At 42.9% G+C, this 27,163-nt stretch overlaps 1 protein-coding gene across 1 annotated transcript in view; it reads left to right on the top strand.

Annotated features, from left to right (window-relative positions):
• Positions 1-27,163, top strand: part of LOC149463053 (uncharacterized) — a 67,585-nt gene that overhangs the window by 25,602 nt on the left and 14,820 nt on the right. Inside the window, exons 4-6 of the mRNA XM_089675928.1 lie at positions 8,432-8,577; positions 10,048-10,224; positions 25,104-25,223. Coding sequence (XP_089532054.1) covers positions 8,432-8,577; positions 10,048-10,224; positions 25,104-25,223 — 443 coding nt within the window. The remainder of the gene's footprint in view (positions 1-8,431; positions 8,578-10,047; positions 10,225-25,103; positions 25,224-27,163) is intronic.

Raw genomic sequence — 27,163 nt, 5'->3', positions numbered from 1 at the left:
AAAGTCAAAATTTAGGCCAAAATGTATTCTGCTAAAAAAAAATCCCAATATGTGTAAATTGGTTTATGTTAGTTATAGCATCTACAAATGGTAGTATATATAGTGCAAATTTTTTTTCCACTAGTAATGGCGGTGATCAGCGACTTATAGCGGGACTGCGACGGGCATTCTGACATTGGGGGGGGGGGGGGGGGACTAATTAACTGCCACGGACATCCCCAGTGATACTAATACAGTGATCAGTGCTAATAAAAAGCACTGACACTGTACTAATGGCACTGGGCAGGAAGGGGTTAACATCTGGGGCAATCAAAGGGTTAACTGTGTGCTGTTTTATTATGTAGACAAGCTTTGTATTTCTCTGCTGTGCAGAGCAATACAAAGCAGCCTGTTCGTGCTGACAGGGAAGAGACCTGTATTGTTTACATACAGACCTCTCTCCTGTCAGCTCCGCCGATGATCACCAATTGTTGGCCGGGACCTGGTGATTGACATGCCGAGGAGGCACGGGTAGGGAGCGCGCGCCGCTACCCGGAAATACAACATCATGTGTATATATACGTGATTTTGCGCATCCCTGCAGTACTTCTGCTATAGGGCAGTCGGGAATCGGTTAACTACAGCAGAGAAAAATCAGGTCATCTGCCATTCCGGGCATGGTTGTGCTCCATAGCAGAGCTGTGTAAATCTCAGAACTGCATGGGCAGAAATACAAATCTTTTGGCAGGTAAAACAGCTCCCATGTATGTGTATCCAGCTGTTTGCCCAGAGTTCAGCTTTAAACTGCTTGTAAAATGCATTGAGACATATCCTCAAGTGTTTTATATGCATCATGTTACTTCTGATCTCATGGCTAGGGAGGTAATAGAAAAGGAAATTGCAGAAGCGGCTGAGTACAATTGCATACAGAATGTGTGGAAAATATATAGAAATGCATGTAAAATGGATGTGCTATTTGGAATCCCTGTGTGTGTACTGTTCGCTGCAGAGTTATGACAGGATACATTAGGAAACACATTTCCCTCGTTTGTCTTTGTACGAAAGTAACTTACACATTTGTGGTTATTGCACCATCTCTGCTTCCATATGAATACGCCTTCATTTGTTTCCTCTTTTCGAAGTAAACAGACTGTCACATTTCTAGATTGCTGAGGAAATCCTGTTTGGGGGAATAAAAAGATACATGTGATTTATCCATACACCCATACAAATTCAACAATTTCAGCCAAAATGTGTCTTTGTATCAAGTACAGTTGATGGAAAAGTGAAGCTGGCCATACTTGGATCGACAATCGATTTCTGAAATGGCCGAATTTGGATTCGTTTATGGGCACCACGGTTGTACAGAAGTCGGTCTACCGATTGACTTCTGTACAAGCAGCCTGTCTGTTTGTTTTTTTTTGTTTTTTTTTTTTTCAAACAATCAGTGCTGTTGGTTATAGCCGGCAGCACTGATCATTGTGTTCTGACAGCAAGGAAGTCTCCATGCCGTGAGAACACAATAGCGCAGCGGGAGTGATTTCCTCATCCACCTCAAATGTGTGAATGGGAGAATTGGCACTTTTTTTTTTTTCTTTTTTCAACCCACTGTAACCTAAATAAAGAGTACAATATATGACCTGCCATAAGGCTGATCTCCCCTTCGCCATCCTGTGACATGCCTTAAAATGGTCCATTGAAATCAACGTTTCCTCCTGTGATCTGATATCAAGCCATTACCTTAACCTGGCCATACACAGGCCAAAATTCGGCTTTGTCAGCAGGGACCGGTAGAATTTCAACACATGTATGGTCACCCTGTTGTACATAAGTCTATCAGTTGACTTCCATACAACCACCTTGTGTTTTTTTTTTCTTTTTTTTCTGACCGACCAGTGCCACCAGCTATAATTGAACACTAATCTGATGGTGGGGAAGACTCCCTGTCGTGAGAACATAATAGCTCAGCTGGAATGATATCCCCATCCACCCCAAATTTGTGAATGGAGGAATAGACACCTTTTTTTTTATTCATTCAATCCACTAGTTTAACAAAAAAAATGTATAATGTATGGGCTGCCTTAGTTGAAAACAAGCTCCAGGCCCCTCGTTTTGTTACACAGTTGCCACTGCTTTCTCCCTTCTGTGACCAGTCCTGACACAGCCCCTTGTATTCTTCAGTTGTGCAAGACTGATGAGCTGTAATTATGTAGATGGGTCAATATTCAGATCTCTCTGTCTCTACCTGTGACAGCAGAGAAAAGAAACATATTTTAGTGTCCAAAAACATCACTACAGTCCCAAAGGTTGAGGGGATATGTAGTTATGTATGACACATTGATGCTTCATAGGAAGTGATGCGTGTCCCCCATGGGCGTATCTGCTGTGAGGCAAACCAGGCGTTTGCCTAGGGCAGCATTTTTCAGGGGAAGGGCGTCGCCCCCAGGCAGAAGGGACCAGGGCTAGGCAGGGCGGGAGAGCTCGAGCGGAAGGCAGAGTTTAGGCAGGGGGGGTCGGAACTGGCAGTTCTCAAGCAGGGGGAGGCGGGCTCGGCAGTTCTCGAGCAGGGGGAGGCGGGCTCGGCAGTTCTCGAGCAGGGGGAGGCGGGCTCGGCAGTGCTCGAGCAGGGGGAGGCGGGCTCGGCAGTTCTCAAGCAGGGGGAGGCGGGCTCGACGGTGCTCGAGCAGGGGGAGGCGGGCTCGGCAGTGCTCGAGCAGGGGGAGGCGGGCTCGCAGTGCTCGAGCAAGGGGAGGCGGGCTCGGCAGTGCTCGAGCAAGGGGAGGCGGGCTCGGCAGTGCTGGAGCAAGGGGAGGCGGGCTCGGCAGTGCTGGAGCAAGGGGAGGCGGGCTCGGCAGTGCTCGAGCAAGGGGAGGCGGGCTCGGCAGTGCTCGAGCAAGGGGAGGCGGGCTCGGCAGTGCTGGAGCAAGGGGAGGCGGGTTCGGCAGTGCTGGAGCAAGGGGAGGCGGGCTCGACAGTGCTGGAGCAAGGGGAGGCGGGCTCGGCAGTGTTCGAGCAAGGGGAGGCGGGCTCGGCAGTGTTCGAGCAAGGGGAGGCGGGCTCGGCAGGGCTCGAGCAAGGGGAGGCGGGCTCGGCAGGGCTCGAGCAAGGGGAGGCGGGCTCGGCAGTGCTCGAGCAAGGGGAGGCGGGCTCGGCAGTGCTCGAGCAAGGGGAGGCGGGCTCGGCAGTGCTCGAGCAAGGGGAGGCGGGCTCGGCAGTGCTCGAGCAAGGGGAGGCGGGCTCGGCAGTGCTCGAGCAAGGGGAGGCGGGCTCGGGCAGGCTCTGCAGTGCTCTGACGGGGGAGGCGGGCTCGGCAGTGCTCGGGCGGGGGAGGTGGGCGGGGAAGGTGGGCTTGGCATTGCTCGGGTGGGGAAGGCGGGCTAAGCTAGGGGAAGGAGGGACAGATGAATCACAGGATCTCCTGTCATTCATTCACTGAGCAAATTGCATTCTGTGAAAATAACACAAGTAGTTTTGTGAATGGATGGGGAGGAACGAAGGTTAGGGTGATTGTTGTGATCCCTTCACTGTGGCAGCTGTTACTCTAAACCCCTTTTAGCCCTGGAAGATCACCTTTGTGATTAGATCAGTGTTCACTAAAGGGAGTTTTTTCACAGTAACCAGCAGCAGGCAGGATGTAGGATACTGTTCACTAGAGAATCTCCATGTCACAACAGTATACACACCGGGGATGTCAGTTTCAACAGCTCAGGTTCCTGTACACCTCATAAACACGCATTTGAAGGGAGTACTTGAGTCCAATAACAAGCCTTTACAATACTTTATTTGGTGAAGGATAATCGATCTGGGACATCCAAACAAAGCCAGCATAATAACGCGTTTTAACCGAAGCCATAGTCATACCTATAATTAAGGCTTCTGCTCAAATGCATTAGAGTTCTGCTGGGTTTGTTTGGATGTCTCCTATGGGTTATCTTTTATCAAGTAATGTGAAGGAATGTTATGCAAACAAACTCAGCAGAAGCCAGTCATAGCTTCATAGCTGTCTAAGGCTTTGGCCGAAATGCGTTAATAATTCTGCTGGATTTATTTGGATGCCCCAGATGGCTTATCTTTGACCAAATCAAGTAATGTGAGGAATTGTTATACAAACAATCCCAGCAGAAGTCTAACGCATTTCAGCACAAGGCATAGTCATAGCTATGTCTAAGGCTTTGGCCGAAATGCGTTAATGATTCTGCTGGATTTATTTGGATGCCCCAGGTGGCTGATCTTTTTCCAAATAACGTTCTTTGAAGGATTGTTATGGGACTCCAGCTGTCTTTTCACATTTACTCTTTGCTAGTGGGGAGTCATGTGACTGGCGCTGTATGCCCAAGAAACTTTTTACTAGACTTCAGCGTTAAGTGATACACACCTTAAACAAGACCCTCATTTTATTTTTTTTGTTAAATAAAACAAAATAATGTATATGTTGTTTTTAAAGAGTGAAAAGTGTCATGGCCAGAGGTTAGAGTGCTTGTGTATGGTTCATTATTTTAGGATCCAACAAAGAGTTAAAAATGTATTTAAAAAATGTCCTCCTGGAGGGTGTCCTTTCTGCCACTAGATGTCCTTTGTCTTCTGGGTTGGTTGATGCCCTGTGCCATTAAATCCAGGGGACTGAGGACATACTGTGAGTGCAGGGCCTTCTAGATCCACCTCCTAAGGCAGGGGTGTCCAAACTATGGCCTTCCAGCTGTTGAAGAACTACAAGTCCCATCATACCTCTGCCTCTGGGTGTCTTGCCTGTGGATGTCAGAGTCTTGCAAGTCCTCATGGGATTTGCAGTTCCTCAACACCTGGAGGGCTATAGTTTGGACACCCCTGCCCTAAGGGGACATCACAGCATCTTGCACCATCCAAGACCATCTTTTGCCAGGAGAAGACTAGAAGAGGAAGAGGACCCTGCGCCTCACATGACTGGCCTGTGGATTCCTGCAAAAGGAAAGTAACTTGCATTTCCTTTTAAAAAAAAAATGGGTTACCTGGCTGGCTCTGTTTTTTGTTTTGTTTTTTTTTTTGTTTTTTTGCAAGACCGTATCTGTATATTATAACCTAAATAATAATAATTTAAAGTTGGCCCAAGCCCTAAGAAGGAAAATATCAGACAGTGTACGATAAACCAGTCTTATCACAATGTCATCACATATTTCTGAGCTATTCTGAGTAGAATTATTTATACGTACAAGGCAAAATATGGAGCCCAAAAATTTGTTAATGACAAAATAGTCACATGGGGGTTTATTTACTAATGCTGGAGAGTGCAAAGTCAGGCTCACTTCTGCATAGAAACCAATCGGCTTCTAACCTCAGCTTGTCCAATTAAGCTTTGGCACTATAACCTGGAAGCTGATTGGTTATTATGCAGAAGTGGGCCCGATATTGTATTCTTCAGCTTTAGTAAATAACCCCCAAGGTGTCAGCTGTAGGGGCTTCAGGGAGTGACAGGTAGGCAGAGCCAGCCAATCTGCAGAGATTTGGGAACACTGTTCCTCCCATTTAGCTGGGACCATGTGACCAGTGTCTAGGAATCCAAGAGGTGAAAACCGCTAGATACTAATTAAGGTGAGTACTTTACATGTCTCTTTATTGTTCTGTGTTAACTGTCTGGAAGGGGAAGAGCATTAACAGTCCTAGGCAGACATCCTCTGTCCACATTCAAGGCAAATGTTAGCAAGCTTTAATTATCTTTAATGTTTCTTCAAAAGTTTGTAACTTTTTTTTACAATTCCTTATTACCTAAACTCTGTGCATTTACTGACATGCCACGAAGCAGCAGAAAGTTAAACATAGGCTTGCAATGCGATTACCTGTGGGCAAGCCTAGGAGATTTGTAAATATATGGACTTCTCCAGAGCCTCCCCCATCCTCTGGAACTCTCTTCCCCAATTTATCAGACTATCGCCTACTCTGCTCACTTTTAGGCAATCTCTGAAAACCTATCTCTTCAGGGAAGCCTATTCTGCCCTCAGCTAATAATGGAATCTTCTATTCCTCCTACCAGTCCATCCCCCATAGTTATTACCTTTTTGTACCACTAGCCCCTCCCTCTTAGATTGTAAGCGCCAAGGAGCGGGGCCCTCCTAACCCTCTTGTACAAATGAATGAGTCTATGGGATAGCCTAGGGCAGGGGTATAAAATCATTTCATCACGGGCCGCATCAGAATTATGGTTGCCCTCAAAGGGCCGGTTGTATCTGTAAGACTATATAAATGTATCTGCTCGTTATCATATTAAATAATTGCCTCTGCATTCGATATTACTGGTTTTGGTAATAACATAAGCTGTGAAGGGCGGGTGCAGACCGGCACAGAGCCCACTCACACACCTGTAACAGATGATGCAAGTCTGAAAAGGAGGGTTGCACACCACTGGTATCATCATCATATTTCCTCCCCCACGTGTCTCTTCCCCTGATTCCTCGGTCAGGATCAATAGCACCACTATCAACCCATCCCTGCATGCCAGGGTGCTAGGGGTAACCCTGGATTCTGAACTATCCTTTCAGCCCCACATCCAATCCCTGTCCAAATCATGCCACCTCAACCTCCGCAACATCTCCAGAATACGCCCTTTTTAACCAATGATACTACAAAGCTTCTAATTCATTCCCTGGTAATCTCTCGCCTCACTACTGCAACTCCCTCCTCATTGGCTTACCTTTACATAGGCTATCCCCCCTCCAGTCCATCATGAATACTGCTGCCAGGCTTATCCACCTTACCAACCATTCAGTATCTGCTACCCCCTCTCTGCCAATCCCTCTACTGGCCTCCACTCGCCCAACGCATACAATTCAAAATACCAACAACACCATCCATAACTCTGCCCGCAGCTACATCACCAACCTGGTCTCAAAATATCTACCAAATCGATCTCTTCTTTCCTCCCAAGACCTTCTGCTCTCTAGTTCCCATGTCACCTCCTCTCATGTTTGCCTCCAGGACTTCTCCCGAGCTTCTCCTATCCTATGGAACTCCCTACCCCAATATGTCCGGTTATCTCCTAATCTATCCACCTTTAGACAATCCCTGAAAACCTTTCTCTTTAAAGAAGGCTATCCTGCTTCTACCCAGTAAACTGCCATTTATTTTCTCCATCAGCTCATCCCCCCCATAGCTATTACCTTTTGTATCATTCAACCCTTCCTCCTAGATTGTAAGCTCTAATGAGCAGGGCCTTCTATTGGGCCTTCTATTTCCTCTTGTACCAAACTGTATTGTAACTGCGATGTCTGCCTTCATTTTATAAAGTGCTGCGCAAACTGTTGGCTCTATATAGATCCTATATGATAATAACCCAGAAGAAACTTTACTGGAGACGTCTCAGGCAGAAAATGGTTCTGCTATGGTGTTCTATTTGTGCAGTGTCTGATAAAGTTTCTTGCGGATGATACAGGGGTGTACAACCCTCCTTTTCATCACAGTGAACCCCCTTACCTTGTGCTGATACCCCGGGAAGGAGCTGTAGGTGAAGCTGGGAAGTAGAAAGTGCATGGTCTGGAGGAGGAACAGAGGAAGGCTTGAGTCTGCTGCCGGAGTCTGCTGAATGCTGAGACCAGGGGAGGTGGAGACAAAGGGGTGCTGTGGCTGCACAGAGAGACAAAGAGGTGCAGGGTCTGTAGGAGGAGTTCTGTCCTCCTCTCTGCTGCTGACTGCTGAGATGGGGGTGTGGGTCGGAACAAAGACAAGCCCCTCCATAACTCATAACTGCATGAGAAGCACAGAATCTGGCCCAGGAATTCTGTCCTCTTCTCTGCTGCCGACTGCAGAGACAAGGTGGAGTGGAGATGGGGGGGGGGGGGGGGTGCCGCAGCTGCAGGATAAGTGCGAGGGCCACATGAAATGGCCTGGCAGGCTGCATTTGCTCCACAGGCCTTGTGTTTGACACGTGTGGCCTAGAGAATTCCTAATGTATTTAACTATCCTAGGCACAACCAGCATGGTTTGTTTGGAGAAAGAGCTACTGATGGAGTTAGGATTTTTCAGCTGTTGTCTATTATTCCCCAAAGGTAAGGATCGTGTCGTCCTGGTTTTTACTTCTCATAAAAAATAAAACTGAAATGGAATTTTCTATAAAAAAATGTACGAAAAGCACAATCAGAAAACTGTATTTTCTCCAAAAATAAGACTCTATAGCCCAAGTATAAAAACCCATCAGTTCCTAAAAACAATTGCCCAGGTCAGGGTCCCTCAGTGCAGGCCTCCAGAGATAAATATTCTGACATTGATCTTATACTGAAGATTGTCGTTTTTATACAGAACTAAGTCAAACCGATATTCAGCTGTATAATTTTGTACTTTAAAATAGTGTGCTGTGTTCATTCCCCTCTCACATTGTGGGCTCACGTCTATGCATGGAGAATAAGCAGAAATTAGTTTCTGAAGGGGTGTGAAGAATGCTGAGAGCTTTATTTTAGCAGGTATTTAAACCTTTTAATCTGTTTATCAGTGTTCTGCATCTATTATGTGACCCGGGGCATCCTACAGGAGAACCGCCAAGAACTCATCGCCTTTATACTCTCCATTCTGCTGGAAATGATTCGCGCCATCATCAACTTCAGTGTTCTCTCCAAAGATGCCAAGCCTGATATACAGGTGAGATTTTCACATGTGTTTCTTGAAGTGGAACTTCATGTAGAAACATTTTGCAGTGGTGGGTTCAGCAGGACAAGTTCACAATATATTGTTATAGAAATTCCATTAGGGGACCACTAAAGCTTTTAAATAGAAGTGCAGGTTTAACAAAAAAATTTATACTTGCCTAGATGACTGCAGCATAGATCTGAGCTGCAGCTGGAGGTGGGAGTAGCTGGATCAGGCTGTCAGCAGCGCGCTGAGCCAGCTGCCAGTCAGGCATCTGGACAGATCCAGACATTATTGTTGGGATCCCTGCAGTTCCTGGACCAGCTTTTTGATGCTAGTCGATAACAGACTCTAGCCTGCTATCTGCTGAGTCTGGGTCACAGAAGTGCAGAAATAAGTGCACTCCTATGACTCACATGGAAAGTATGTCCAAAAGTGTTTTGGCCATACTTCTTTAAAGCCAACATCAGAATGAAAGCCAGGCAACTTATTTTTTTAGAAGGAGAGGTCAACAATGGCAGCCTCCATGTTTCTCTTATGATAGGTGTATTTTAAGTCATGTTAGCATAGTTGCTGGACATACTTGACATTTTTATATGAAAACTGGAAACAAGGAAACTGCCTGTGCTTGCTGTTTGAGCCATAATTGATTAGCAAGCTAAAAAAAAATGATTGAGAGGTAGACAATTAATATGACTTTGTTATGCCAAACTTTGGCATCTAAAAAGTGCCTGCTCCCCACGACCTTCGAGGGACATCGTAGTTTTGAATCTATTCTGGACACCATTATCAAGGACACTACTGGTGGTAAGAGCTCCCTTAGCCAAAAAAGCTTAAGCCACAGTCAGGGAAGGCTCATTTCTCGCTTCTCTTTCATTTAAATTACTCCCAACAACCTCCAAAACCCACAAGCTTGGCTCCCAGTCCACCCACAAGGTCTGAGACTCAGAGTCCACCGAACCCTGATAAAAATCCTCTTCGGATGGTTTTTGCGAACACTTAAACAGCTTCGTCTTGGGTTTCCAGAGGCTACAAGTTAGTTTCACTACCAGCCCCCTCCTTGGTTTCTGGTAGTAGGAAGCATTATCCTGGGCTGGCCTACAGTGTTTTGTTTGCTAGTGTCCAGGCCTCCTTTAAGGAGGCATTATAACGTCAAGGCAAATGGCTTCCTGTGTCCCTCAATGGACTCAAAGAAAATGATATTCTGTGAGTAGAAAAATCCTATTTTTCTTTTAACACGATTGGACAACCAAAGTGAATCAAAGACTCAGAAGGACTAGTGGACATTAGGTGAATCCAGCCAGATTAGAGCAAGCATCAAACTGTTTATAGCTGTCTATGGGAATTCATTTTTCAGGGTTTACTCACACACATATATTTAGATCCACATCCTCTGTCACTAAGACAAAACATTGAGTTATTAACCTTCTCGTGTGGTTACTCTGTAATAGTTTTATGTTTGATGTGTTTTCCACCATCCAGCCGCGATTTATTGTGATCCTCCTTGTCGGTCTGTTCCACGTGGTCTGTGCTCTGAGCCTGGTGTTAGGGCAGAATATGATGGCGTTCCGGGTTGGGGGTGCACTGGAGAGTCTGCAGGTGCAATACTACATGCTGAACCTCTGCGTCTCACTGCTGACCTTTGACCTACAAGCACAGGTACGTAGTTTGGAATCCATAATCCTTACCAGAGTAACACAGGTCCACATGTGGTCACTAAGCAATGTCAGTTGACTTTCAGGCAGACCATTTCTTACCACAGCCTGCATGGTGAATGTTTTCATTGTCAAGGGTGTAGGCAGATTCTGAAACATTACATCTAATTCACTCTGTATTAACTTATGTATTAAAAAATAAATATATATGTGTGTGTGTGTGTATGTATGTATTTACACACACTGCTTAGCATACATGAGTACCCCCTTTTGAAAAGTAAGATTTTAATAAATATCTCAATGAACACAAGAACACTTTACAAAATTTTGACAAAACTGACTTTTGTAGGACATTTGTTTAGCTCATTGCATGAAAGTAAGGTTAACCTCCCTAGCGGTATTCCCGAGTGTAGCTCGGGGTAAAGTTTCAGTACCACAAGTGGTAACCCCGAGCTACACTATGGAATACCATGCAGCGCTGCTCCGCGATCCCTCGGTCACTTACCTTGTCCTGCGCTCCCGCGATGTCCCTCCTGCAGTGTCCCCGCCAATGTAATCCGGCGGATGCTGGCATCTGTCATCTGGGTTCCATCCTCTGCGAGCGTCGGGACTTACGTGGACGGAACGGCGGGAAATTTGAAAATGACAAAAAGTGACATTCACAAAAATCATTAAAATCACATAGTAAAACATTACTGTACCAAACCATTTCACATACATTTTGTCCCTAATGCTTTGTCCTGTGCCCTGCCTGCATTTTGACTGTTCTTTCTACCTGGAAACTGAGAAATGTCCATGGTGTCCAAAAAGCGCCCCTTTAGGTCAAAATCGGTTTTAGACCAACTAGAGAACAGTGATAATAAATCAGAACGACTTGCAGAATTGAGTGATAATGATTCGTGGGGAAATTCCTCATCAGACACTGAAAATGATTTTGTGACTTTGCTCAGTGATGTGCGAACTTGGTGCTATATTTCAAATTTCAGTGTTTTTGGTTTGTTTATATTATTGAATTAAATTTATTATTATATTATTTTTTATGATTATTTATTAAATTATATTTTATCATTTTGTGTTTCAAGTTTTATCCTACCTGGGCTGTTTACTGACTCTTGTTCGGACAGATTTCAGTGAGTTATTCCTAAGAATTACAGGCATACAATATAAACTGCCAAATTTCCATGCAAAATAATGGTACCGCTTTCAGCACCAAAAATCTGAAATAATCATATGACCAGGGAGGTTAATAATGTAACTTAGATTACAAAATCTTCAGTTTTACTCAATTAGATGATGCAAAAATGAATACACCCCACAACAAAAACTACTACACCTAGTATTTTGTATGACCTCCACGATTTGTAAGGACAGCACCAAGTCTTCTAGGCATGGAATGAACAAGTTGGTGACATATTGCAATCTTTTTCATTGTTCAAGAATGACCTCTTTTAGAGCCTGGATGCTGGATGGAGAGTGATGCTCAACTTGTCTCTTCAGAATTCCCCATAGGTGTTCGATTGGGTTCAGATCAGGAGATATACTTGGCCACTGAATCATTTTCACCCTGTTGTTCTTCAGAAATGCTACAGTGTCCTTAGATGTGTGTTTTGGATCACTGTCATGTTGGAAAAGTGCATGACAACCAAGGGAATAACGGGGTGATGGTACCGTCTTCTCGTCCAATATAGAGCAGTACATCTGTGAATTCATGATACCATCAATGAAGTGCAGCTCCCCGACACCAGCAGCACTCATGCAGCCCCACAGAAGGACACTGCCACCACCATGTTTCACTGTAGGCACCATGCATTCTTCTTTGTACTCCTCATCTTTTGCGACACCATACAGTTTTAAAGAAATCAGTTCTAAAAACATTTATCATGGTCTCATCGCTCCAGAGTACAGAGTCCCAGTAGTCTTTTTCAGCATGGGCCCTGGCAAATTCCATGCATGCTTTTTTGTGCATGGGCTTTAGGAAAGGCTTCTTTTGTGGATGACACCATGCATGTCATTCCTCTGCAATGTACACCATATTGTGTCACGGGCAACAATCACCCCAGTTTGGCTATTTTTTTCTTTAGCTAACTGCAGTGAATTTGGATGTTGATTTTCTTCTCATCAGAAGACGCTCCTATCGAGGTGGTAGCTTTCTTGGACGGTCTGGATGTCTCTGTGAGATGGTTGCGGTTCCATCTTTGTTAAATTTTTGTATCACTTTTGCTACAGTATTCTGACAGATAAGTAAAGCTTTACTGATCTTCTTGTAGCCTTCACCTTTCTTGTGTAAAGAAATTATTTTATTTCTTAGGCCCTGTGACATTTCTCTTCCATGTGGTGCCATTGCTGACAGCATGAAATGGGAAAGGGGTTTTCTTTAAGCAACGCCCATTTATAATCAACTGTCTGCTGGACACCTGTTTAATGAATAATTAGACTCACCTGTAGTTGAATTTTTGTTAATTAGGATTTTGTTTTGTAAAATTTAGCCTTGCGCCGAAGACTTTCATTGGGGTGTATTCATTTTTGCAACATGCTCTTGAATAAATTTGTTAGGAAAAATACTTTTTTGTGTGTGCAAATAAACAAATCTTGTTTGCAATCAATGACCTGCATTTGTGGGAATATTTTGTAGTATCGTGTCCCATAGAAAATGTTGATTCTGAAAGGAAAGCAAAGGTTTACCGACAAATCTGTTGGGGTGTACTCATTTATGCTGAGCACTGTGTGTATATGTATGTTTTTATTTAATATAATATTTTATATATATATATATATATATATATATATATATGTATGTATGTATATGTGTGTGTATGTATGTATATATATATATATGTGTATATATATATATATATGTATATATAATATTTACTAACACTGTGGAGCAATTTATCATTTCACATCCAAAGCTGTAAAGTTGCTAAGCCAGCTGCATAGCCCTTCTGCATACTCTCAGCAGTGACCTGACAGCTTTCCAGTAGTCTAATGTTTAATGGAACACAGAGGGAGCTGAGCTGCCGAGAACTTAGAAGGTAAAGTGCTCTACAGTACTTGCAACTTCTGAGGTCAGTGAGGTTTTGTTTTGAAGTCAATTTGCTGTTTAAGGTTGTGTAAAGACTTAAATGTTCCCAGCCTGGCCACAGGTTTACTTTAAGAGTGATGCAATAAAAATAGTCCACTCCAGGTCGGCATGATATGTCCTCCCAACAGCACTTGTGACAGCCAGGCACTCTATAAACGTAATGTACCAATGTTCCACTTGACCAGATTTTCCTGTTTAACTCAGTATCTCGGGTTGAAACCATAATGTTTGGAGCAGGTTATCTGACTTGTTTGATTAACGTTCAGAGAGTTATTGGCCAGAGTATCTGCCTGACCCATAGGTATGATATCCAAGGCTGAAAACCACTGAATCAGGCAAGTGTCATCTCATATCCATAGGGAAGCTGTAGTCCTAACACTTGATTAATGTTAACCTGTTTATCTCTCTCTCTCTCTCTCTCTCACTCCCACATTAAGGAATTCATGTTTAAAAAACACAATGTTCAGTGTCCCTTAAGTCATCGTCAAACCAGTTTTTTTTTTCAGTAACAGAAGGAGCCCATCCCTTTGTACTAAAGATTTTATGTTCCTCTCATATATATGTCCTGAAAAACTATTTTGTCATGTTCATTCTTCAGTTCTCTTGTGCATTAATTGCCCCAGGTTTTGGATGAAGTAGTAAATCAAACACCTTTTGGATAGTGGCATTGTCAGCCTGGGAGAGGGTAGTGTTAGACTAACAGATTTAACAAACAGAAGCTGAACTCCAGCTAACATTTTATAGGCTGTTACAGCAGTTTTTTTTTTTCCTTTTTGGGATAAAGGTTTTACATAAGCTCCAGTGATCTTAACTAGCTTCTAGGTCCTGTGCCGAGTGGGTGTCCTGCTGCTCCACCTCATCCAATAAGAGAACAGTTTGCGTTCATTGACACGGGTGTTATCAAGAGCCCGCTTTGCATTTTTCAAACGTCCAAATTCCTGTATTTACAGTGCAGCAGAACAGGGGACGCAGAAGCTAGTAGAGATCACTACCTACTACAGTGATTTCAAGCTTAGAGCTTCAACAGGGATGGTATGCAGTATACATACAGTGGGGATCGAAAGTTTGGGCACCCCAGCTAAAAATTTGTATTAATGTGCATAAAGAAGACAAAGAAAGATGGAAAAATCTCCAAAAGGCATCAAATTACAGATTAGACATTCTTATAATATGTCAACAAAAGTTAGATTTTATTTCTATCATTTACACTTTCAAAATAACAGAAAACAAAAAAATGGCGTCTGCAAAAGTTTGGGCACCCTGCAGAATTTATAGCATGCACTGCCCCCTTTGCCAAGCTGAGACCTGCCAGTGTCATGGATTGTTCTCAATCATCGTCTGGGCAGACCAAATGATGTCAATCTCAAAGGTTTTAAATGCCCAGACTCATCTGACCTTGGCCCAACAATCAGCACCATGGGTTCTTCTAAGCAGTTGTCTAGAAAACTGAAACTGAAAATAGTTGATGCTCACAAAGCTGGAGAAGGCTATAAGAAGATAGCAAAGCGTTTTCAGATGTCAATATCCTCTGTTCGGAATGTATTTAAGAAATGGCAGTCATCAGGAACAGTGGAAGTTAAAGCAACATCTGGAAGACCAAGAAAAATATCGGACAGAACAGCTCGCAGGATTGTGAGAAAAACAATTCAAAACCCACGTTTGACTGCACGATCCCTCCAGAAAGATCTGGCAGACACTGGAGTTGTAGTACACTATTCCACTATAAAGAGATACTTGTACAAATATGGTCTTCATGGAAGAGTCATCAGAAGAAAACCTCTTCTACGTCCTCACCACAAAAATCATCGTTTGAACTTTGCAAATGAACATATAGACAAGCCTGATGCATTTTGGAAACAAGTTCTGTGGACCGATGAGGTTAAAATTGAACTTTTTGGCCGGAATGAGCAAAGGTACGTTTGGAGAAGAAGGGGCACAGAATTTAATGAAAAGAACCTCTGTCCAACTGTTAAGCATGGGGTTGGATCAATCATGCTTTGGGGTTGTGTTGCAGCTAGTGGCACAGGGAACATCTCACGAGTAGAAGGAAAAATGGATTCAATAAAATTTCAGCAAATTTTGGATGGTAACTTGATGCCATCTGTGAAAAAGCTGAAGTTAAAGAGAGGATGGCTTCTACAAATGGATAATGATCCTAAACACACCTCGAAATCCACGGGGGATTACATCAAGAGGCGTAAACTGAAGGTTTTGCCATGGCCTTCACAATCTCCTGACCTCAACATAATTGAAAATCTATGGATAGACCTTAAAAGAGCAGTGCGTGACAGACAGCCCAGAAATCTCAAAGAACTGGAAGACTTTTGTAAGGAAGAATGGGCAAAGATACCTCAAACAAGAATTGAAGGACTCTTGGCTGGCTACAAAAAGCGTTTACAAGCTGTGATACTTGCCAAAGGGGGCAGTACAAGATGTTAACTCTGCAGGGTGCCCAAACTTTTGCAGGCGCAATTTTTTTGTTTTCTGTTATTTTGAAAGTGTAAATGATGGAAATAAAATCTAACTTTTGTTGACATATTATAAGAATGTCTAATCTGTAATTTGATGCCTTTTGGAGATTTTTCCATCTTTCCTTGGCTTCTTTATGCACATTAATACAAATTTTTAGCTGGGGTGCCCAAACTTTCGATCCCCACTGTAGTTACATTGGTCCAAGTTGGACCAATATAACTATGTAAAAAATGCCACACCTGGAATTCTTCTTTAAAGTGGAACTAAACCCTCCTATCCTTTTCAGCCAAGGAAGCTGCCATATTAGCCTCTCTTTGATCTACAGTTGCCATGGTGCTGCACATTTGATCAGTTATGACACTGACCGTTTGATGGTTTGACAGTTTGGTTGAGAACACAAGTAAATGTGACAGTTAGCAATCCCGGCCTTCCAGTAATGTAGCTGTTTTATTGAACTGTTAAAACAATGAGTTTAATTCCGCTTTAAAGTGGAACTACACCCACTGATTTTAATGGTTTCTCAAAACAGTCAAATTCAAGCCATACCATGAATGATAACTGTCACATTTGCTTGTGCTCTCAACCAGACCGTCAAGTCATCAAATAGCTAGTGTCATAACTGATCACATGAGCAGCACCATTGCATCTGCAGATCAAAGACAGGCTAATATGGCAGCTTCCTTGGCTGTAAAGGATAGGAGGGTTTGGTTCCACTTTAAGTGAAGTTCTACTTTAAAGTGGAACAAAGCCATCCTATTCTTTACAGCCAAGGGAACTGACATCATAAAATCAGTTAACACTTTTGTGTGGTGCTTACAAGTGCTCTGTGTAAAGTGCTAGTACAAAAATCATTATACAAATGCCATATTACAGTGCTAACTAGCATTCAAGTGCCACATACAGGGGTTGAACAAAATTATGGAAACACCATTTAAAAGAATACCTAACCTAGGTTACCTAATATGGTGTTGACTGCCTTTTGGCATCCAAGAAGGCCTGAATTCTCCTGGGAATTGACAAATATAAGGATTGGATTATGGATAATGGAACATGATACCACTTTTCATGACAAAATTGTTACAGTTCTCGCAGAGATGCTGGAGGTGGAAAATTAGCCCAAATTTTGTTCTCCAAAATTGACCATAGTGGCTATATGATATTGAGATCTGGCGACTGCAGGGCCCAGGGTAGTTGTGAGACATCATCTGCATGCTCGTCAAAACACAATTTGACAACACCAACTGTGTTAATCTGAGCATTATCGTCTTGGTCTTCCTGAAACAATCTCTGCACCGTGTGATGCACATGGTCGGCCAAAATATGTACATAGTTGCTGGTTGTGACTCTACCTTTCAAGGTGATGAGGCCTACAGAATACTAAGATATGGCTGCCCAAACCATGACTGCACCGCCACCATGCTTTACAGTTGGCACAAGACAGTCCTGGTCTTAAGCTTGGGATGGTTTTCACCACACTTAAATACGTCCGGTGGTTGGGAGCAGCGTGAAGCTCAATTCATCGGACCATATTAGTCTTCCATTGATCGATAGTCCATAATTTATGGGTGTTGCACCACTTGCTACTCTTCTGAGCATTAATATCAGTCGCTAGTGGCTGGGCGATTGCAATACAAATAATTTATAAAAATCATACCAATTGAAGCGACTTGTGCCAAATAACTTCATTATCTTCCAACAATGTGCAAACACTCCGTGCTCCCCTCCTTTGCCACCACACTCACTGAATTGTAATGACCTTAGTCTTAGATACACAGAATATAACTGGATACTAACATTTATAGGTAAAGTTGATCCAGGGAATATCCGATTGCCTCTCGGGGGATCAGGAAGGAATTTTTGTCCCCTGCAGCAGCAAATTGGATCATGCTTTGGTGGGTTTTTTTGCCTTCCTCTGAATCAACTGTGGGTGTAGGATTAGAACTTTTTTTTTTTTAATGGTTGAACTGGGTGGACTTTTGTTTTTTTCAGCCAGACTAACTATGTAACCTCTTATGAGTTATAAGACGGTCTCAAGTGCTTTATTTTGGGTACTCTTCCCTTTTCCTAGGTCTGGTGTCACCACCCTTGCAGGATGCTTTTCCGCTAGTATCCTCCCGGTGTGCGTGCATGTGAGGGGAAAAAACAAAGCCAGAGGCAGCCTCCAATAGTTTAACTCCGTTTTAATTGAGAAATAAGAATAATTAAGATCCACTTGCAGTGTTCAAATGCTTACATAGTGCAAACAACAGTGCATAAGCTCCACCTTTTTGGCCGTTCTTGATGACGTCACGATGAGTGATGAAACGTGTTGAGATGGGATTGCTGCATCACTTCCGCTTCCTACTTCCTGTTGGTGGAACGCAGATGGTTACAGGAATTTGCGTATGTGCTGTTGCTTCTATACTATGCAAGCATTTTAACGCTGCAAGTGGATTTTAACTGTTCTTATTTCTCAAGTTACGCTATTGGAGGCTGCCTCTGGCTTTGTTTTTCCCCTCACATGGGAGTATACTAGTGGTAAAGCATCCTGAAAGAGTGGTGACACCAAACCCAGGAAAAGGAAAGAGTACCCACAGGGGCGTCCTTAGGGTTGGTGTCACCTGGTGTGATAACACTTGGTGACACCGCCTCCGACGATCCCTGCATAATGGATCAGATCTGCAGATTGAGCATAATGGATCAGACTCGGATCCATTATGCTCAATCCGCAGATCCGATCCATCCTGCGGCTTTCTTTACAACTCACGTTTTCGTGGAGCAGGTCTGGTGTCACCCCGTGTAGGTTGCATTCCGACGATCCCTGCAGGATGGTTCGGATCTGCGGATTGAGCATAATGGATCAGAGTCCGATCCATTATGCTCCCCAATCCACAGATCCCATCCATCCTGCGGGGATTGTCGGCATGCAACCTATACGGGGTGACACCGGACCCCCTCCACGAAAAGGTAAGTTGTAAAGAAAGCCGACGATCCCCGCAGGATGGATCTGATCCATCCTGTGGGGATCGTTGGCTTGCTTTACAACTTACCTTTTTGTGAAGCGGGTTTGGTGTTACCCTATGTGGTCGGTGTCACCCGCTGCAGGCTGCACTTACTTTGGGACGCCCCTGAGAACTTATAATAAATCACTTGAGACCTTGAGATAGCTCGTAAGAGGTCACTACAATTCGGTGAGTGTGGTGGCAAAGGAGGGGAGCACGGAGTGTTTGCACATTTTTGGAAGATAATGAAGTTATTTGGCACAAGCGCTAACAATACAGTACAAAACACAGGAAATATAAAATGAGCATACACATGACAAGTAAAATGAAATAAAAAAAGTGACAAAGCAAAGTGATGATCCAAACGGATCGCATAAAGTGCTGCTGATGGTGAACAGGTAAAACCTGTACTCTGACAAGTGAACCCTTTCCCAATTGGGAAAAACAGCAAACCAGCCACTCCTAGTCCACTAGGGGACTGATATTATAGATCATGTGACTCCTCTGGGGGTGAAAACACGGGAAAAGTGACCAATATATAAATGAAAAAAATATATAATCACTCCTATTGAAGTAAAATATACATGTAACCATGAATAAAAGTCGAAAGAAAACTGTATAAAATTCACACTAGTGCTGGAAAATAGTGTGGGTATCCAACATGCAGAATAACTGTAGATCAACAGCTGTGTGCTCGTGGTAGGTGATCTTCAAACGCGGTGCAAAAAAATCCTAAATGGCAGAAATGACCCCTCACCTCAAAGCGGTGACCACAAGAACCAACTTGCCTTATGAATATCAATCCGAAGCCACGTCCAGGCCAGGAAGTAGTATGGAATCCATTGCCACTAGCAGTCTCAGGCCACACTCCCCACATAACGTCAAAGATATAAAAACAGAACATCCTCCATAGTGTAAAACCTTTTATTAACCACTTGAGCCCCAGAGGATTTACCCCCCTTAATGACCAGGCCTTTTTTTGCTGTTTGGCGCTGCACTAATTCAAATGATAATTGCGCGGTCATGCAATGCTGTACCCAAACGAAATTTGCGTCCTTTTTTCACACAAATAGAGCTTTCTTTTGGTGGTATTTTATCACCTGTGCGCTTTTTATTTTTTGCGCTATAAACAAAACCACAAAACGTTTGAAAAAAAACAATATTTTCTACTTTCGGCTATAAAAAATATATCGTAAACTCAAAGTTAGTCATACGTTTAAGCCAAAATATATTCTGCCACATGTTTTTGGTAAAAAAAATCCTGTGAATTAGCGGGCAAACTGGCGCTATCTAGGAGGGGTGCTAACACTATCGGAAGTCACCAGTGACACTGATACAGTGATCAGTAAAAATCTGTTCACTGTAATCAATGGCACTGGTGACAGGGCAGTGAAGGGGTCAACTCGGGGGGGGGGGGGGGTCTGGGCGATCAAGGGGTTAGACGGGATTATTGGTGTATTAGCGGGCAATCTGGCGCTATCTGGGAGGGGCGCTAACACCATCGGAAGTCGCCAGCAACACTGATACAGTGATCAGTAAAAATTGGTTCACTGATCAGTGACACTGGTGACAGGGCAGTGAAGGGGTTAACTGGGGGGGGGGGGGCGATCAAGGGGTTAGACGGGACTACTGGTGTATTAGCGGGCAAACTGGCGCTATCTGGGAGGGGCGCTAACTCTATCGGAAGTCGCCAGCGACACTGATCAGTAAAAATCGCTTCACTGATCAGTGACACTGGTGACAGGGCAGTGAAGGGGTTAACTGGGGGGGGGGCGATCAGGGGGTTAAATGTGACCTAGAGTGTTCTAACTGTCAGTGTGTAGTGTTTTACCCACTGTTTGGATGTCTTCTTCTCTGTCTGGAACAGAATGTGTCCAGGCAGAGAAGAATGACATCATATCCTGCCCTGTGTAAATGTCAACACAGGGTAGGACAGGGACCGATCATGTGATTTCAGCCAGAAATCACTGGCTGAAATCTAATGATTGATCCCTCCTGGATCGAATCGTATCACCCGCAGGTCGGCGGGAGCGCGCGCGCGCCCCCTACCTGCGAATGTGTCGGGAGCGCGGAGCACGTTTTAAAACGTGCTTTTGCGCTCCACTGCTGCCCTGCACACGTATATACACAGTGGCAGGACGGCAAGTGGTTAACATCAATAAGCGAATAAAAAATGCCCACTCACATGTAGGAAATAGTAAAAACACGTTACCACCACTTAGTATGGGTGTACTGCATGGATCCAAGGATGGAGCCAAGACATGCGTCCATCCGGAAGTGGGTCACCGGAAATGACGCACCCATTGGTCACATGATCTATAATATCATTCCCCTAGTGGACTAGGGGTGGCTGGTTTGCTGTTTTTCCCAATTGGGAAAGGGTTCACTTGTCAGAGTACAGGTTTTACCTGTTCACCATCAGCAGCACTTTATGCCATCCGTTTGGATCATCAATTTGCTTTGTCACTTTTTTTATTTCATTTTACTTGTCATGTGTATGCTCATTTTATATTTCCTGTGTTTTGTACTGTATTGTTAGCGCGTCACCATTTTTTTACTATTATATTGCACCTATTGAAACCAGGTTAGGTGATGGCAGCTATTCGTTTTTTATTGTCCCCATTTAGGCGCAGGAGGGTATTATCTTTTGTCTATTTGGCACAAGTCACTTCAATTGACACGTTTTTGGAAATTATTTGTATTGGGACTTTATATCAATATTGTATTTTGATTAGAAGGAAGATTGCACAATAGCGGTTATATTTTTGATCACTTATATTGCATAGGAAGTGTGTTTACCTATATGTTTTTTAGTTTTATGCTTTTCTACATATGCCCGTGACATTATATACCCTTTAGTACTTAAGTGACACTTTAATGCTAGTTAGCACTGTAATATGGCATTTATATGATGATTTTTGTATTAGCACTTTACACAGAGCACTTGTAAGCGCTGCACAAAAGTGTTAATTGAATATTGGTTACTCTATCCCTGCTGGAGAAGTAATCACTGTGCAAATATAGATATCAGGGACAGTAGTGGGGAGTTTACCTCCATCCTAAACTGACCTCATAGCCTCTGTTTGATCTGAAATTACCAGGGTGCTTCCTATGTGGTCAGTTATCACACCAGCCACTGATGGATTGACCGTTCGGTTGAGGGCTAACATAAGCACACTAGTAACTGTAAGGCCTTCACACCATATGCAGAGATGGGAGTTTTCTGCATGCGTTCTGCAGGAGGACAAAAAAAAAATGATTGTTCTCTATGTACCCTGTTCACACCACAACAGATTTATTTCTGCGCAGGAATCTGCAACGGTTATAAAAGTAATTGAAACGCATATGAAAACTGATATCTCTGCAAGTGAAATCTCGGCCGTTTCCATCAGTTTTTCTGCACGTATGGTGTGAATGAGGCCTAACAGTTAATATTCAAGGCATGCCTTGAATATGACTCATTTTCAAAACTTTAAATCTGCGGGTTTAATTCCAATTTAAGACAACTGCTGCACTTTGTATTGATTACCCAAACAAGCGAATGAAGAGGACAATTGTCTTTCTGTCAGTTGGGTTACCTGGCTGAATCCCCCCCCCCTTTTTTTTTTTTTTTCAAATGGAAGCCCCCTTTAATATACTTAAGTATGCTCTGTAGTACCCTTTCATTGTAGCTTACAAACTTGCTCCCCTAACTGATAGGACAGACATTCAGTGAAGCACAAAGAGAAATATTTTGACAGATTTGTGTCCCTTCAGCTCTTGTGACATCTATATGGCCCAATGTGGATGACAGGAATGATGTCAGCATTCTTCCCCATAGCAGTCTGTCCTTGCATTCCTTTTAGTGCTTCGGCTGTATTATATACATTTGCTTCAGGCCAATGTTTTGTGACTCTCCCTTTGGTATGTATTCTGATATAATATGATAGCAGAAACCTCAATGCTTGTGACAAATTTGTGACATATTGTTATTGAATTTACATTATTATTATGGTAAAAACAGTGTGGGAATAACAAGGGCTACTGCCAGGTTCTTATTGCTGTGTCTCCATTGTGAAGAATTGCCATTGTGTTGGCTTCAGTTACGGTTTAAATTTGAATGATAACCACAGGTAGCACTACCCGTAGTTAAGGTGGCTCCTCTGTTTCTGGTCTCGACCTTCTCAAAGATATTAGCCCCTCTGACACACCAGGCTGAGAACTTAAACACACACTATCACAGCGAAATTCCTGACCGTAACACCAGTACCCAACTATAATGCTAAATGTAAAGACCGCAAGCACCAAGCCAATTGGTAAAAACAAACCTAATATATAGTCAGAAAATAAAGTTGGTAACGGCAGGCAGAGAAAACAGTTGAAGTGAACAATAAAGGTAATAATACACTTAGTATACAAATTATTTAACAATAAGGACAAGTTATAAAGTGACACTTGCCTTACAGATCAGCATAAATAGTAACAACACCACCTGAAGTGCAACAGTGAGCAGTAAAATACCTGTACTACAAACCAGTGGCGCTATACTGTCAGAGTGCACTAACGGTGGTTATGCTAGGCCTAAAACCGTCTGGTAAGCACTGATAGTAGTTAAGATGTCAAGAAGGGGTATGGAGTGATATAGGGATTTGTGTGGCAGGGGCAGTCATTGAGATGTTTCTTTTGCCAGCTATATGTTGGGGCCCTTTAAGAAATGTTGGTGCACCTAAAGAGAGTCCTGACGAACCTACATGCAGTTGAGAATTCCTGTAAAGGTGGTATAATCTTTGCACGGATGAAATGTAGATGTGGCATAAGCTTGGGATGGCCTTGATTGTCTAAGTCTTGAGTCTGACTTTGATAACATTTCTAATGGAATTCTAAGACTTACAGTAATCTGTTTTCCAATTCAGTCGTGCCACTCCAACTTTTAATGGTGTCTTTAAAAGTGTCTCATCATTTAGTGTGCATGAATTACTTGTGTCTCCTGCCATTATTCATAGGCAATAATATTTCACATTTTATTCATGATAAACAAAATCTAAGTATGTCCACCTTTGCTGAATGCATATCAGCATTTAGGGCCAGTAGTGTACGACCGGATACCTCTGGGGTGCGATAAAATGCCGAAGGATCTTTCAGGCCTTATGTTAAAGACCAAGGCAGTTGGAAGAACAGCATTAAGGTTGGTGGTGTGTCAGAGACTCGGTTTGAAATGGAAAGAAATTGCTATAAATCGACACAGCCACTTCCTCTGATGTTTAATGGCATGATAATGTGCTTTCCTATTAATAATTTAGCCTTGTCTGTATAGATTGGAGTTTTTGCCACAGGTATGAAATTGAATAGTAGCGTACTGACCATGTATTGTTTGACACCTTCCAGTAAATACAGTCTGCACATTAGTATTAATGGTGTGTCCCTTTAAATGTTGTGTGAGGATATTTTTCGTGTATATTCTCCACCGGACTTCAGCTTATATTTGGCCTTGGAGCCATGAGATTCAGTGAGAGTAGATTTAAAGCTGAACTCCAGCGAAAAACATTATAGCATCTGTCACATAAATTACCTCTAATAAAGCATATTTCATGTTCTGCTTGCTGCTGGTACTGCAAAAATCTTCCCTCCAATGACCCTGAGTACTCCCCATATCGATGATCCTCCTGTGCTGTGAGGGTTAAGAGCAGCAGCTGCGATGATGAAGGATGCACTCACCCTCCCCTTGATGCCCACTTTCCCATTTGCAAAACACCTAGTATTCTTCTTTCAAAATGCAATGCATTCTGTAAATAGAGGAGATCCTGTCATTCATCTGCCTTCATAATCATCCTTCATTCACAGAACACTTTGCATTCTGATACAAGAATACTAGGGGTTTTGTAAATAGTTGGGGAGATAGGAAAGAGTGGGTGAACAGAAGATCACCGCTGTTGGGAGTACCCACCATTACAAGATGAAAGATTTTTTACAGTAACTAGCAACCAGCAGCACATGGGATCCACTGTATTAAAGGCAACTGTGACTGGTGCTGTGTGCCCAAATATTTGTTACTGGATTTCAGTTCACCAGTGGTGTTATGTGAAAGGGAGACAACACAAAAGCACAACTAGAAGACAGTGGTCACCATTGACAGGAAGTGCCTGTTGACCTTCATGGCAGGATCACCAGATATTGTAGTAAAGAAAGTTGCAGACTTGAAACTTATCTAAGATTTTAGTTGGTGGGTTTAGATCTAGTTCAAAGATTGTATATCTTTCTTTCCAGTATTTTTCCTTGTCTAGCTTCCATTGAAATATGGACATTTCTGTGAAGAAAATGATGTTTTATACCTTTGTTTTAATGTGACATTGTATTGTTTGTTTCCTTCAGCTGTGTCTCACTGTCCTGGTCCTGGTCTCTGGCCTATATGAAATCTCTACACTTCATAGCATCATACTTGGCATTGGCTTATTCTGGGCTTTTCTGAAAGTCACCATCGGCATTCTAGCTGTGAGTATTGATGAGTGAATCCTACTTCATACATGTTTCAAAGCAGGAACCTTGTATTTTGGGGTCTTAAATGGCCATTCCACCTGAAAAATGAAAATGCATTTTTAAGTAGATTGAATTGAATCACTTACTGGGTATACCTTTTGGAGCTTCAGATTTGAAAAGTATCCACTGTCCTCCATGCACACACTTTAGTCTCACTAATGTAAAATAATTGAAAATGTCAAAAGGAAAGGGAGACAATTTGTCAGCAACTTCTGAAATGAAAATATTAGTTTTTAGTAGATAACCTCGTAAGATAATCTATATCCTTTGGGATATAGTTGGTTTGGTTGTGCAGTGCATAGTGTGAATGGGGCCTTAGGTTCACGGCCTACTTTTCAAAGCAGACAAGCAGATCTATGGTTAAAAAGCAAGAGAAAATCTCTGCAAAGTTAGTGGAATTTCTCTCTTGGACCATTATCACTGATGAGGTGTCCCCATTAAAAGATTTATCCTCATCTCTTGTTCTGGTGGTAGCTTTAATATTGAAGATTTCCCATCACTTTGTCTCAATGACAATGATCACTAGAATAAATAGGGTGAAACTTCCCAGTGGAGACAGTAATAAAAAAGTGACAGTCATTGTAACCCTTTCATACTTTCATACTTTAAAGAAAATAGTTTGGCTTTTAGTACACCTTTTCTTTTAAACAAATGTCTGGAACTGCGAAAATATAGGCTAAAAAAGGTTCGTTAATCAAAAAGAAAACACCTTGCATCATCCAAACCCTATATCCACAGTATGTACAGTTGTGCTCAAAAGTTTGCATACCCTTGGAGCATTGGTAATATACAGTATGTACCATATTTAAAGAAAACATGAGTGAGCAGGCAAAACACATTTATTTCTTATGGGGTTCAAATTCAACTGAAGGTCAGAACAGAATGGCACAATCATAAAACAAAACATGGCAACAAGTAAACAAATTAAATCACCGCTGTTCAAAAGTCTGCATACCCTTAGTTCTTTTTTTTTTTTAAAACATATAATGGGAAAGTGCAGCGGTATATAATGTCCCCAATAACATTAGCATATAACAGTGACAGTCTATATGGTGAAGACAATATGGTGTAATGATCCAATCCAGCGGGGGTGCTCCCAGTGATAAGGTAAGAACTACGCACTCACCAGAAGCGCAATTAAAATACGCAATGTGTAAATCAACACGGATCTCCTTCACAGATATAGGTCCGGACTGGAACACAGGATAATTCTCCTTCAGAGTGGTATGGTTATGAGCCCTCAGAGATGTAGGATGATCCAGATGGCCCTCTACAGCAACCTGAGTCGACGCCAATACTGTAAGAAACTCTGTGTCCGTAGAAGTTGTGTCGTTTCTGGGTGAAATGTCAGCATTAGAGCCTTCGTGTTTTTCACTGACTGATAAATCTAAGAAGTCATAGTGTAAACTTGCTGCGGGTTTCTGCTTTGTACTGGCGCCATGTTCAGGAGTGTTCAGTGGAACACCAGCATCTACTTTCTGAGGAGGCCGCTTATATCCACTACACGGGAGAGACAATGGCTGCGCAGCTGCTGCACTACCACCCACACAACACGAGGAGTCTGTGCAAAACGGTTGCCGAGCAGTAGCACCACCACACAACCTATGCACCTGTGACTCAGGTTGCTGTACAGGGCCATCTGGATCATCCTATATCTCTGAGGGCTCATAACTATACCACCCTGAGGGAGAATTATCCTGTGTTCCAGTCCGGACCTATATCTGTGAAGGAGATCCATGTTGATTTACACATTGCGTATTTGAGTTATGCTTCTGGTGAGTGCGTAATTCTTACCTTATCACTGGGAGCACCGCCACTGGATTGGATCATTACACCATATTGTCTTCACCATATAGACTGTCACTGTTATATGCTAATGTTATTGGGGATATTAT

The sequence above is a fragment of the Staurois parvus genome, unplaced genomic scaffold (genome assembly GCF_062004578.1).
Source record: "Staurois parvus isolate SC_StPar_1 unplaced genomic scaffold, SC_StPar_1.0 ptg000160l, whole genome shotgun sequence".
NCBI classification, from domain to species: Eukaryota; Metazoa; Chordata; class Amphibia; order Anura; family Ranidae; genus Staurois; species Staurois parvus.
Note: the sequence above shows the minus strand (reverse complement) of the source record. Positions and strands in the feature narration are given on the sequence as shown.